The sequence below is a fragment of the Magnolia sinica genome, chromosome 4 (assembly GCF_029962835.1).
Source record: "Magnolia sinica isolate HGM2019 chromosome 4, MsV1, whole genome shotgun sequence".
Classification (NCBI taxonomy): domain Eukaryota; kingdom Viridiplantae; phylum Streptophyta; class Magnoliopsida; order Magnoliales; family Magnoliaceae; genus Magnolia; species Magnolia sinica.
In genome coordinates this window covers 1,517,278-1,530,850 of record NC_080576.1, presented here as the reverse complement: position 1 = coordinate 1,530,850, position 13,573 = coordinate 1,517,278, and the positions used below count along the sequence as shown (strand labels likewise).

The 13,573-nt window shown below is 39.3% G+C and overlaps 1 protein-coding gene across 1 annotated transcript; it reads left to right on the top strand.

The window, feature by feature from the left end:
• The first annotated feature begins 4,918 nt into the window (after nucleotides 1-4,918).
• On the top strand, nucleotides 4,919-6,657 carry LOC131242100 (myb-related protein 306-like). The gene is made up of 3 exons (XM_058240502.1): nucleotides 4,919-5,176; nucleotides 5,367-5,496; nucleotides 5,613-6,657. Exons 1-3 carry the CDS (start codon nucleotides 5,044-5,046, stop codon nucleotides 6,319-6,321), a joined length of 972 nt encoding a protein of 323 aa, XP_058096485.1. The 5' UTR covers nucleotides 4,919-5,043; the 3' UTR covers nucleotides 6,322-6,657.
• The last annotated feature ends 6,916 nt before the right edge of the window (nucleotides 6,658-13,573 follow it).

The window sequence follows — 13,573 nt, the reverse complement described above, 5'->3', positions numbered from 1 at the left end:
GGATAATTTACACAAGTTGGTCCAACCTACAATCTGCTCCATCTATATATAAGGGTAAGTCATGGGTTGCTTAGATTCTAATGAATTGCTTTTGTTAAGCAATTGTAACCATATGATCCATGGCTTCAAAAACTGAAGTTGTGGAAAATAAGCTCAGATCAAAGATGGATTGAATTAGTTTTGTAAGATAGCCTATTTAATGTGTTCTGGACTTAATGGACAGTTAAGATGGTTTATATGGACTATCCAAGTGAACCAATCAAGTAAGAGCACTATAACTTATGGTGATATTAGAGCACTAGAGAATTTCTTGGAAAGCAGTACTTGGGGCTGTGAATGGGCCAGCAATTGAGATCAGGAATCCCACTAAGAATGGCGTAATGGAAAAAATTACAAAGATGGGATGATCCATACCTTCCAATTTGCGGTCATGATATGTATGAAAAAAAAAAAAAAACCAATGGTCCTAATGAAATGGCAGCTCGAACAGTTTGAACCTTCTGATGGGTGATATCAGGCCACGCTGCAACAACAAATAGACCTATGATTTGTAAGGTGTATATTGGTGTACACGTGTGTGAAACTCGTACGGTGCATGTGTGCATGTTTCAGCGAGACTTGTGTATTATGTCCTTGTTGGATGGCAACAAAACCTTGGGTGTAAGGTCAGCGGCTATTTAATGGCATGATTCATTTCGAGGTGAAGATAAGCTTTCCTTTCGTCATTGGAAGATGGGCCCATGCAAGAGATGCAGGTCAGACGCGGCTTGAGTGCACTTTGTAAAGGCGCTGGCCTCACACTTGGAAACGAGGCATACGTGTGTGATATCCATGCCTCTCGTCAGGTGACCCCACTGCATGGATACCATGTTTCAAAAACCAGGTAAGGAGTCCGTTACCTGTACAGAAAAAATGAACGGTTTAGATAAATCTATCAATGGTCCAATTTGATTGACACAGTGGGCCAACTTGATTATCAGATTGAACTGATTTCCCGTGCATGCCATCTAAACAGGTGGATCGCCTGATAAGCAGCTCTGATGTCATACACGTGTGCCTCGTTAGTGGTACACTCGAACGAATGATCTCTCGGTTCGTATCAGCAATCCAAAACAAGAGCTTCTAGTATGAACTGAACTGTATTAGGGAGCCGGGTTCCACTGCAACGCTTGTAGAATAAGCTTATCCTACAGGGCGGTGCGTGGGGCCCACTGAGATGTGCAACCAGCATGCAATCCGTCCATTAGGTATGCCGGTTCACATTCTCCCTGCATCCCAAAAATCAATCAGACCCAAAACACAGGGCATGAATGGACAAACCAAAGATAAGACCGTTTCAAACCGCGTGATCTAGAGGTTATGGCCTTTTGGGAATCATTTTACATGGCTTGTCCCTATGGAAGGATGAAAACCATGCACCCTGTTGTTCAAGTACAAGGCTGTCGACGGGCCTGGCTTGAGGTAGTTTCGACCCGTATTTTTCGGGCCGGGCCGTCGGGCCACTAAAATTCAAATTTTAGATTTTCTGGCCCGAGCCTGGCCATTGATACTTACCAAGGAAGTGGATTAGCTGTTACCGGGTAACTAAACCTCGTGAGTCCCACTTTGGTGTATTTATTTTATATCCACGCTGTACATTTATTTTTCCATCTCATTTTAGGATGAGATCCCAAACCGTGGGAAGATCTAAATTTTAGGTGGACCGTACCACTGGAAACAGTGATTAATGATGATTAAAAGATTTTTGTTTGCTACAAATGTTTTGGATCAAACTGATCTTTCAATTTACCCTTCATCCAGGTCTTCCTGTCATTATCAACAGCTTGGATGGGAAATAAATATTACGCCCTTTGGAACTTTTAACTGTGAGGCACTCAATCACCACTATCTCCTCTAGTGTGGTTCATCTGAGAATTTTATCTACTTAATTGTTGGGACACCACACTAAAGTGGACTGGAGAAAAGGATGAACAGCTTGGATATACGAAAAAATCATCAAGGTGGGCCCCACGGTAAGGGTAACACTCACTAAGGTTTTACCCGGGTAACACCTAATCCGCTCCCGTTGTGGAAATATTATTGACATTAATGGTTCAACGTCTCTCTCTCTCTCTCTAATTAAAACTGGAAAAGCCGTCCTCGACCGTCCGATCCACTGCCCATCGCCACAGGACGCGGATTGGATACCGACAGGTTGAGTAGCGAGTCGGCTACTGAAATGACGTCACCAAGTTCTGTGGGCCCCACTATGATGTATGTGTTGTATCTAAACCGTCCATCCATTTTGAGATATCATTTTATGACATGAGCCAAAGAATGAGGCAGATAAAAAGCTATAGTGGACCCCACCACAGAAAACAGTGGGGAGAGTGATTCCCACCGTTGAAACTATCCTAAGTCCCACCATGATGTTTATTTGAAATCCAACCTATTCAAAATTTTAAAAAGACATCAAATAAGGGAAAACACAAATATCATCTTGATCCAAAACTTTTGTAGGGTCCACTGGAGCTTTAAATTTAACTCATTCTTCGGATATTGCACTAAAAACATCTCACCAAATGGATGGAAGGTGTGGATACAAAACATACATCATGGTGGAGCCCACGGAACTTGGTCATGTCACTTCGGTAGCGAGTCTCGCTGCTCAACCTGCCAGTAGCTAAATGTAGTCTCTCTCTCTCATTAAAATAGAGGGAGGAAGAGCCGTCCTCAACCGGCCAATCCACCGTCGGTCCAACACCACGTGGCTCACATCACCTACACTACACAAGAGGACTCGAGGAGTCATAAGATCCTCGACCCAGGATACCAAAGTTCGAAAGTCCATATCATTTCTCTATTTCGCCCCCCACAGTGGATAGAACATGCCCCAAAAATCTTCTAAATTAGATGATGCAACCTTTCAATTTGGGACCTACAAAGAAAAGAAGTTCAGCAACGGTCCACTTTCAACCTAGGATCTTCAACGTGAGAGATTTTTGGTACATGGTCCGTCCGCAGTTTCAAGAAACATGCCAATGGTCCGGATTACTGAACCGTATGAACCGACTTGTTAAAACGCAGGAGCCTGGTGCACCATGCAAACTCGAAGAACTTGCACACGTACCACTTCAAACACAAACACAAGAGACAGAAAGTACATGCAATGTATGCTAGGGCTTTTAATTCCAAAACCCTAATAAGAAAAATTCAAGAGCTCCGTATTAATCCAGACAATGCTTCTAAAATCACATTGATCAAGGAATTCCAACCATCCAGTTAATGGCTATATCAATCGGATGGCTAAAAGAAGAGTAATCAGTTAAACAAATCTAAAGGAAGAAACAGATGGTTAACATTATATTTTCACTGATCCAGACCATTATATTATATCAACGGTGAAACATACCACATTTGGGGGACCCACAACATAGATAGCTACGAAATCAGACCGACTGAAAGAAAATACAAATTTTATAGAATATTATTTGTCGACAAGCTAAACCTGCTTGTTTTGTTATAGTGACACATCTGATGCCTGTTTGTCTTCCACCGGCGTTTTAAATTATTGTTTGACTTGGTCTTTTGCTGATAAAATGGGCTATTGTCTTTTTCTTTCTTCTTTTTAACTTTTTGTTTTATTAGGGTGCATTTGATTGTACTAAGTATCAGGAAATATCTGGATTTTTCATGATTAATTAATCTAATTTGGGGCAACCAAATGCACCCTTAAATAAGGTTTATCGTGTCTAGGGTTTGAATGGCCACTTGGATTTGTGATTGTCTTTATTGTGTACAAAAGGTAATTGTGGTCTCTAATTTTTACAACAGATTGAACTTCTACCAAAATACAAGTGTGTAGGCTATAGAGTTTTAAGCGGGTAATAATATCGAAATGTATCTAAGTGTTGTAATTAATTCATTTATATAGCAGTATGACAATATATCATTTTTGTAGCATGGAGGAAGTATGTTGGCCCAATAATCTATAGGTCTCACGATTGAAACCTGCTTTGAAAGGTTTTTAAAATTAGGGTAGGAGATTCTCTCTCTCTCTCTCTCTCTCTCTCTCTCTCTCTCTTAAAGATAAAATATATGGTAATTCATAGGACCATTGAAGTACATACATCACAACAAACTATTCGAAGTTGTGTAACGGTGCATTTGACTTTTTTTTTTTTTTTCTTCCGTTCTTAGTTAATGAGTTACATTTCCTAAAGAAAAACAAATTAAAGAAAGAAAGAGAGATGATGCATTGGCGGACAAATACTTCTATACCAATATCATTAATATAATATGCATTATATCTAATTGGGATTGACAACCAGGTCCACAGCTCAATTGGCAGACTGAGTGGAGATACCTCATTTCAACACTTGAGGTCTTGGAATCGATCCCATAGTGGGAGTGGCTAACATGGAGTGTGTATACTGACATGGGTGTGTACTAACAAGCTAACCCAAAAAAAAAAAAAAAATCTAATTGGGATTGCACCATGATAAGATAGCATGGAATGATAATTTTGAATCTTGAATTTTAAGTTGGCCCACATTGTGTATTCCACTTTTAATTGGTTAGATAAGGGTGGCAAATGTAGTGGTTTGAAATGGTCATACGGGGATTAGTGTTTTAAGAGTCACAATTAGGAAGGTCTTTATTGCAGGGGGGGCTTAGAGGTTAAAAAAAGCTTGACTAAGTGGGCATTAGGGCTTTTCCGAGTTCAGCAACATTGAATGCACGCGGTTTTGTGAGATGAAGTGGGCCCCACTTTCCAGCTGACTTTTGCAAGCCCAAGAGTAAATGCATTTGCTGCCCTATTTTGACTCTTGGAAACCACTCAGCCTCTAATGGGGTCAGCGCCTCTTACGACAGCTTTCTATCTCTCTCTCTCTCTCTCTCTCTCTCCCTTGGTCCCTTCTGTATATTATTTAAGGACAAGAGACCCTTGAGTTGGACGCTTGTCTGCTCTTCTTTATAGTTATAGGAAGAGAACGAGAGCGAGAGAAGAAAATCAGTCTTTTGGGAATTCGCAGAAGAAGAAAAAGAGAAGAAAAGGGTGACATGGGTCGGCCACCTTGCTGTGATAAAATGGGCATGAAGAAAGGCCCTTGGACTCCTGAAGAAGATATTGCGTTAGTCTCTTACATTCAAGAGCATGGCCCTGGGAATTGGAGGGCTGTTCCCACTAATACAGGTAAATCTCTCTCTCTCTCTCTCTCTCTCTCTCTCTCTCTCTCTCTCTCTCTCTCTCTCTCAGATCATTAAGATGTATGTTTAAAAGAGGGTCTATATGAAAAAGGGAGACTTGGGCTTTGAATAAATGAATTTGGAGAGTTGGATTTAAGAGTCCTTAACATCTTTTTTGTTTTTATTTGTGCTATCAGGGTTACTTAGATGCAGTAAGAGCTGTAGGCTTAGGTGGACTAATTACCTCAGGCCCGGGATCAAACGGGGTAACTTCACTGACCATGAGGAGAAGATGATCATCCACCTTCAAGCTCTATTGGGCAATAGGTAAAAAAAAGGACCTTATTTAAAGGTTTTTTTCACGTGGGTTCGATTTTTTATTTTCTTTTTCTTTTTTGAAAGATTAGGGTTTTGGTATTGATGGTGATTGGGATTGAATGCAGATGGGCTGCCATTGCTTCTTACCTCCCTCAAAGAACAGACAATGATATCAAGAACTATTGGAATACCCACTTGAAGAAGAAGCTCAAGAAGCTACATGTGGGCGATGGGATCTCAGGCCTACAACCCATATCCAAAGGACAGTGGGAGAGAAGGCTTCAAACTGACATACACATGGCCAAGAAAGCTTTATGTGAGGCCTTATCTATAGAGAAATCTAATTGCCTTTTGGATGACTCAAAGCCATTTACGGGATGCTGCCCATCCTACACCAGACCGAACAAAGCTCCATCTACTTACGCATGGAGCACAGATAATGTGTCCCGATTGCTTGAAGGATGGATGAGGAATTCACCAAAACACCATCGATCTGCTTCGGAAACTCCTTCCAATTCGTGCAATAACACGGCCGCCACCAACTCTACTTCTAGTGAGGGGAACATGAGCACGATCAACACTGAAGTTATATCTCATGAGGCTCTCGAATCATTTCTAAGTTTTGATTCTTCCACACCAGATGCCACTCAATCAATCTCATTCGAGGAGACCGTCAACTACAGGCCTGATCTGAGCCATTTCCGAGCTGATGGAGAGTCGGACACAAATGCCCCTCTTTCCATGCTTGAGAAGTGGTTATTGGATGAATCTGTTGGACAAGAACAAGATGGAATGATGGATATCTCACTAGTTGATTCTAACACCTTGTTTTGAAGAGTTGTTCCTTTTGGGTATTTTGGGACTCTTTCTTTCTTTTTTTCTTTTTCTCTCTCTCTTTTTTTTCTTTTCATGTTTGTTTCGAGCCATGAAGTGAAGCAATTCTCTTGTGGGCTTGATCAGAAAGAAGTCCTAAAATGCAAGAAAAGAAGTTTAATATACAAACATGGAAATGAATATGTATGCAATGAGAATAACAAGTCTCCAAATTCCAACTGTAAGAAAGCTTGCCGTGTTAGGGATTTGTCGGTGTAAGGGGCTAGAAAGCTTACTAGTCTGTAAATCTATGGTGAATATATATCATCTATAAATGAAAAGTACGGTTTCACTTTAGCTATTCTCATCCTTGATTTATGGAGAGTAATGAGAGGAAGGTGACATGATGTAGTAGAGAACTGGAGCCCCACATGGGGTGATCCTGACTTTTAATTGGAAAGTTTCTGAAACCAGCCCATCTGGCATCTAATTCGAGCCGATGGTTGATTTCTCTTAGCTTGCCTGCTGGATCATTTTATTTCCTCATTATTAAGACATGGTATACCAATGTTAGGAGCCGACAAGATGAGCAGCTCTGATGATTCCAAAATGAAGAGATAGTATTCTTGTTAGATTCCAAAAGGCACACTTAAATAGCATCTCTTATTTAAATACATGGCAGGTCTATACATTCATTTATGCAGATATGAACACGAGCAAGATTTTGAGAGCATAGTAAATACCCTGACACATGGATTGGGTAGATGGATGCAAGAGATAGGTTGGACTTTACTTTTGTACATGTTGTGTTTCGGTGCAAAAACAGACGTGTAACAAAGAAGAAAAAGACCACTTTCTCCAAGTTGTTAAAACTTTGAATCCACAAAAAATAATAAGGAAAAACTCGTATATTTAATTTCTTAATAATCTAAGGTTATTTTATTACATCACTTTCATGAAATACTTCAAATTTAAATTCTTAATCACCCAAATTGGTAAGATTTCTCTCTAAAGATTAAATTTGTCAAAATAGAAATGTCAAATAAATATTATCGGAGCATTCTGGACATTATTACACGCAATATCTGTAAAGGATGACAAATCTTGAAGCGGCGAGAATAAAGAAATGCAACGAAAATGGAAATTACTAAAAGTAAAAATTTTCTTGTGAAACATATATTTATAACTTGCTGCAGGTCAGTTGACTCCAAAACTACTCTCACATAAAGATTGATAGGTTATGAGTTTAGTGATGACTATCTTAGGTTAACAATTCAAATGTCAATTTCTTTGTATCCAGACTGAATCTCATTGAATTGAACATGTCCCGCACATTGTTATACCCTACAGACGATAGGCTCCTCAGGTTTTATTTGGGCTTCTTTTGGCCTAAATGTGTTAAGAGTGCATATAGAGCATGTCCTACGTTGATGACTTTTTCTTTCTCCCTTTTTTTTTTTTTTGTTTTTTTTCTAATCATAACTAGTATGGTGTTATTCGAAACATTTATGAGGCTTGCAACATTAGGTCTACACCATCTAGAAGGTGTGCCCGGTAATACTTGGCTTTGATCACCTCGAACATTGCACTGCTAGAAAATTAGGAAACAATGTAAAAACATGCATAAAACCTGACACACCCTACCTAAGTTTTAGAATAGTGCAACTTTTGAAAAATCCCTTCATCTTTGTTACTCGCATCAGATGAAGGATTGAGTGGGAGATACAAACCCGGCCCACACTCAACTACCGGTGGGCATTCCATCCCAACTCTTCACTACATTGTAGCCTATTTGGGCTATGGATGTGGTGGATTTTTTCAATTCCAATAGGTTAAATGGCAACACATCTGATGGACACTGTGGATCTCATGCACATTGGCCTCACTAGGGTATAGTAGTAGACAAGCCCTGTATGCCCATGCCTAGTTACGCTAGCGCAATTCATAAATAAAAATCCTTGGTGTACGAAACAGAGTCAATGCTGGCCATCTAACTGGTCGGCTCTAATTTGATGCATGACCAGGTCAAGATCACATTAACAGGACAAGACCCCTTTCCCATCTGATTTCCTCCCATTGAACACAGACAGTTGTCTTTGCATCATCATCTTCATCATCATTATTATTATTATTATTGCTAAGATTGTAAATGCAATATTTATAGATGGCCTGAATAAGCTGTTGATGTTACCACATGAGCCCATACCATGGAATGGCCAAGCAACAGACCCTGAAGAGTGAGTGTCCAATCAAGATCATCCTAATTTGCTTTAAAAGCTGCCACAAATTGTTTTAGGGCTTGTTTGATTTTCCAATTAGGTGGGAAATGAGTGTAAATGCATAATGATCATTTCTTTATGTATTTACGGCACTCTTCCGTGTATTTGACTCGGCAGCTTACTTTTTTGATGCAAAAACCCAAAAGGCTGCAAAATAGTTGTGGGTCCCATTGTGATGCATGTCACTTATTCACACCGCTCATCCATTATGCCAGCTGAATTTATGCCATGAGCCAAAAAAATGAGGCATATCCAAAGCTCTAGTGGACCACACCACAGAAAAAAGTGAATCAAACACTTACTGTTAAAAACTTCTTAGGGCCATTGTTTCTTTTGGTGTGGGCCACTTGAGTGTTGGATCTACAAAATTTTTTGGCTCCGTCTCAACATGTTGCGGTAAAATGGATGGACAGAACAGATATGTCATATGCGTCACTGGGAGGTCTGAAAATTTTAACTAACACTTTTAAACCAGTTCCCTAGGCAAGAATTCTCAAAATTTTTCAAAAGGATGAAAGGGTCAAAATTACCCATTTACTGGGGCATTTAAACTTGTTTTGAAAAATCAAACCGGCCCTTACAAGGTTGAGAAATGGTAAATAAGAGCTTTGTTAAGCCCACATGCATGGTGCGGAGCTACACTAGTTCACATGCACACATTCCATATCTAATGTATAAGAATTTTATAAGTGGGCTTTATTGATCAATAATTTGGATTACCCTAAAGTTTGGATAACATAATCGAGCATATCATGGACCCCACTCAAGTTGTGATTGATCCAGGAGTGTATAGGGGTGGTGATATAACTGAAGCTTCTATTTTTATCCCCGTGCTTCTCTAAAGGGTGTAAAGTGAGGAACACTAGGGCATCAAGCATACAGTAATGGCATCCCAATCATATAGTCTTATTCAATTTATTTAATCTCTATAGTCAATATGTAGTACCGTCATCTTCAATTCCATATTATAAATTTATAATACGTCAATTAGGTAAGCTGCATCCATTAAATCTTCCGTGACAAAAAAGATAAGGCTCTTTCACTCATTAGGTGGTCCAAAATGTACGAAACAAGCAGCCAGCTAAACCAATATTTCTTTTACCATCCGTTCATGTGGTCCAATGCGGCCCACTAGGGATGAAACATCATTGGTTTTAAGCCGGAAGCCTAAACAATCATATGTATAGCCTTCCTTATAGAAAGCTTGAATCCCACACGTGTGCAGTATTGCACGTGTAGTTTACACGGGTGAGAGCTTAGTAAGCCTTGGGTAAAAAACAAGAGGTTTTCTCAAATACATCCCCATGTGCTCAGCTAAGATACGGCAGTACCTTAGCCTTTGAATTTGGATAATCTTACAATGATCTGAACCGTTTCAATTGAAAGTGTCACCATCACCTTCGAATAATCAATCCTATGAGATATTAAATATGAGAGCTTTTTCTTGTATCACCAATCGAGAGGAAGCCCTATCAAATAAACGGTTTATATCATTTAAAAAGGCCCAAATCCAACGGCTAGAGACCTAACATATCTTATTGTAATACATGAGGATGTATGTGAACAAACGCCAGCCAAGAAAGGGAAGGGATTAGGCAGGTGGGCCATAAATGCATCACATGCAAGTGTTTGACCTTTTTACTCCTTTAACCAGCTGGACTTTGCGTGCTGTGCTCACCACGCATGCAATCCAAACGGTAAAAGCATTGAAGAAATCACAGGCCCCCATGAATACCATGACCTTGTCAAGGCCCATCGCATGAATTTTGATTTACAATTGTCAAAATGATAGAAAAATAAAAAGTAGGTTATATTTGGAATACAAGGCCCCCACGCCATGGCATGTGACTGGTTCCACCCGTAGGCTAAGTACCACAGCTTGTGGTACTGGTAACGTAAAATCTTTCCCGACAACATGAAACTTTTGTAGGGCATCGGTACAATGAAAACGGTAGGTCCCACTGTGTAGATCATCTGGCACAAAAATTAGGACAGTTGGCTCTTTGGTAATGCCACGAGGATGTAATCAATGGACAGCCAATGGTCTGACTCTACTATAAGTTTGGCCCACCTGACGAGATGATTAGACTGATTTCTAAAAAAATGATCAACATGGTGGGGTCTACCATATTCATGGTACAGATTTTATTAAAAGGTTGTATGTTTGTGGGAAAGATGGGGTATGGTAGCAAAAGTTGTGGTACTGTCAAATGTAAGTGATCAGTTCTCTTTAGACAAAGCGCTTATTAGCTTGCCGGTGTGGTTGTGCATGCGCATCGTGATGGGTCGACCAGGAATTACTTTATACTCTGTCCGATTATCATAACCATCCAAATAAATGGATACAATTTGTCCAGGTGGCATAATTTACCTTGATCTAAACCGTTCAAATTGCGACTCCATTGAGTTCTAACATTGAGATACGTGGCCATGAAATTGATGGTTAAACAGTCAATGGTCTATATTTGTCTAACAAGTTTCTATTGATATGAAGTTATGATAGTCTGACCGATCTAATTTTGGGGTTATGCCCCACGGACAATTTAGACTATTTGGATCGACTCATGTGTGCAATGTACATACATTGACTATATAAGCGTGTTTGTACTGGTCACCAAGCTCTCTTAGAGGGTTTAGGAAAAAATTAGCACCGTAGACGCTTCCTTTGTATGCATTTTTTTTCTGAACGGCTGAAAACTTATGTTATGAAAGTAGATTTTTTCAGATACGGGAAAAGGATTTTGGACAAAAATACCCTTGGTTTTCAGGTAAAAGCAGTTGAAAAAGTATAGGTATTTTCGTCTTTATTGGGTTGTACGTACCGGTAAAGGTCTAAATTGATAAGATAAGTTTTGTTCAAGTCAAAAAAAGGAAGGTGGATGGAAGGTCGCGTCTACAGTAAAAAATTACCCAAGGTTTAGAGGATAGGAGCTAAGAACCCATGGTCATTCCTAGCAATAAACTGCTCTCATTACCAGTCTAGAGGTGCACATGAGTTTGAGTTAGCTCATTCAGCTAGCTCGACTTGACTCGAAAAAGCTCGATTTGCATCAACTTAAAATTGGATTTGGACCGAGTTGAGTTAATTTTTGAGCTTGAAAAAATTTTGAGCTGAGTTTGAGCTTGCCCAAGCTCGACTTGACTCGGCTCAAACCTTAACTCGAATCAACCCAGATCGAATCAGCTCGGTAACTCAGTTATTTTTATTCTGATGCTACCCACGAAGTGTTTGTTGAAATGTCTCAATGGGTTGTTGTTTCGAGTGTGTACATTCTCTTTAGAAGTGGATTGTCCTCATATCTTTCTTTTTTTCATACTACTCATTGAGTATTTGATAAAATACCTTTGAGGTGTTGTTACGGTTTTACATCCTATGAGAAATTGAATATGCAATTTATATGTTTGAGAAAATGTCATACGGGCTTGAACTCGGCTTAAATTAGCCTTAGCTGTTGACTGAATCAAACTGAGCTGACCAATTTCGAAAACTGAGTCGAGCTGAATTCAAGCTGGGGTTAGCTGCTGGCTAAGACGAGCCAAGCTGTGACAAGCTCTACTCGGTTTAAACTTTAATTACTACATGAGCATTGCTCGACATCTTGAAATATTGAAATATGATACATGGGGACTTTAGCCTTCGAATATTGGCTGTCTTCCAATGATCCAAATTGTTTATATAATAGTTTTTATAATACGTATGTCTTACTTTCTATGTTATAAGGCCAAGCAAATAAAACTCTCAATTGATTTATTTCAACCATCTCATAATTATGCTCTTTTGCTTTGAACTTGGACGGCACAGAAACCTTTCTATAATTACGGGTTAAACTATTCATTCAGAGAGTTTTATTTTATTGATCTCCCATCTAAAGGAGGCCATCAAATAAACGGATCGTGTCATTCAAAAAGTCTCAATTCCAATGAACAGAGTCTGGACGTATATCATTGAAATACATTCGAATGTATTCGAGCAAAGACTTTGATACTCTGGTAGAGCATGGCGTTGGATGATACACAGGCACTTAAAATTTACCTAGAACTGGCATAATATCATACAATTAATTTAAGTTAAACTGTTCAAATTATGGTCCTAGTTTAGATATATCTATATTGGATGGTTATTGATGAAAAATATACAATGGTCCTATTTTAACAAACAAGTGTCCATGAATCAAAGGCCAATAATGTTCAACAAATCTGATTTTGGGTCTATGACATAGCAGCAGTGGTTTCGACAATTTGGTGCCAGTTCATTTATGCCACGGTTTGCAAATGCCAGCATATCAATTGTCATACACTGACAGAGTATCAAATAATGCCCCGGTACAGAATCCTTGACCCGTGCAGTGTGCTCAGATTTTCAGTTTGTAATGATGGGACCATAGTTGAGTGATCTAGTCCATTGACCTAGGCTCCATCTTGGACCATGCCCAAACATATCCATGATGAACAATCATAGGTCCTCGAGCTAAACAATTAAGAAGAGAAATGAAATGATGTAGAGCGGGTCATGGATACTTTCACGTCCATGATGGATCAGAGAAGGTTCGATAGGAGGCAGAAGTCATCAAGATCGTCAGAATCTTAAAACAGGCATATCTCGCAAACTGGAATGAGTTACTCGACATACCATATATGATTTTGGGGTAGGACGAGCTACTTTCGACAACCAACCCAGCTCTGCGGGGTTGCCCACACTGAATTTGTGAAATTCCATCATATCAAATAGAAAATTTATTATTTATGGTAAGTTACGAATTTTAGGGAGTTTTAGTTATAGTTTAATTCCTAAACTTATTTCAAGTCCATATTTATTCTCCTAAGGAAGACAGTTATCAACCTCATCATGTTCATCCCTGCGTCATGAAGCAATAGTCCACATTAGATCGAAAAGAGATCAAATTCGATGGCTACAAATAAGGTGCCAAAAGACTGATGGTCTAGATAAGAAAACTTCAGGTCAAATATCATAATACTATCCAAAGATTGATAGA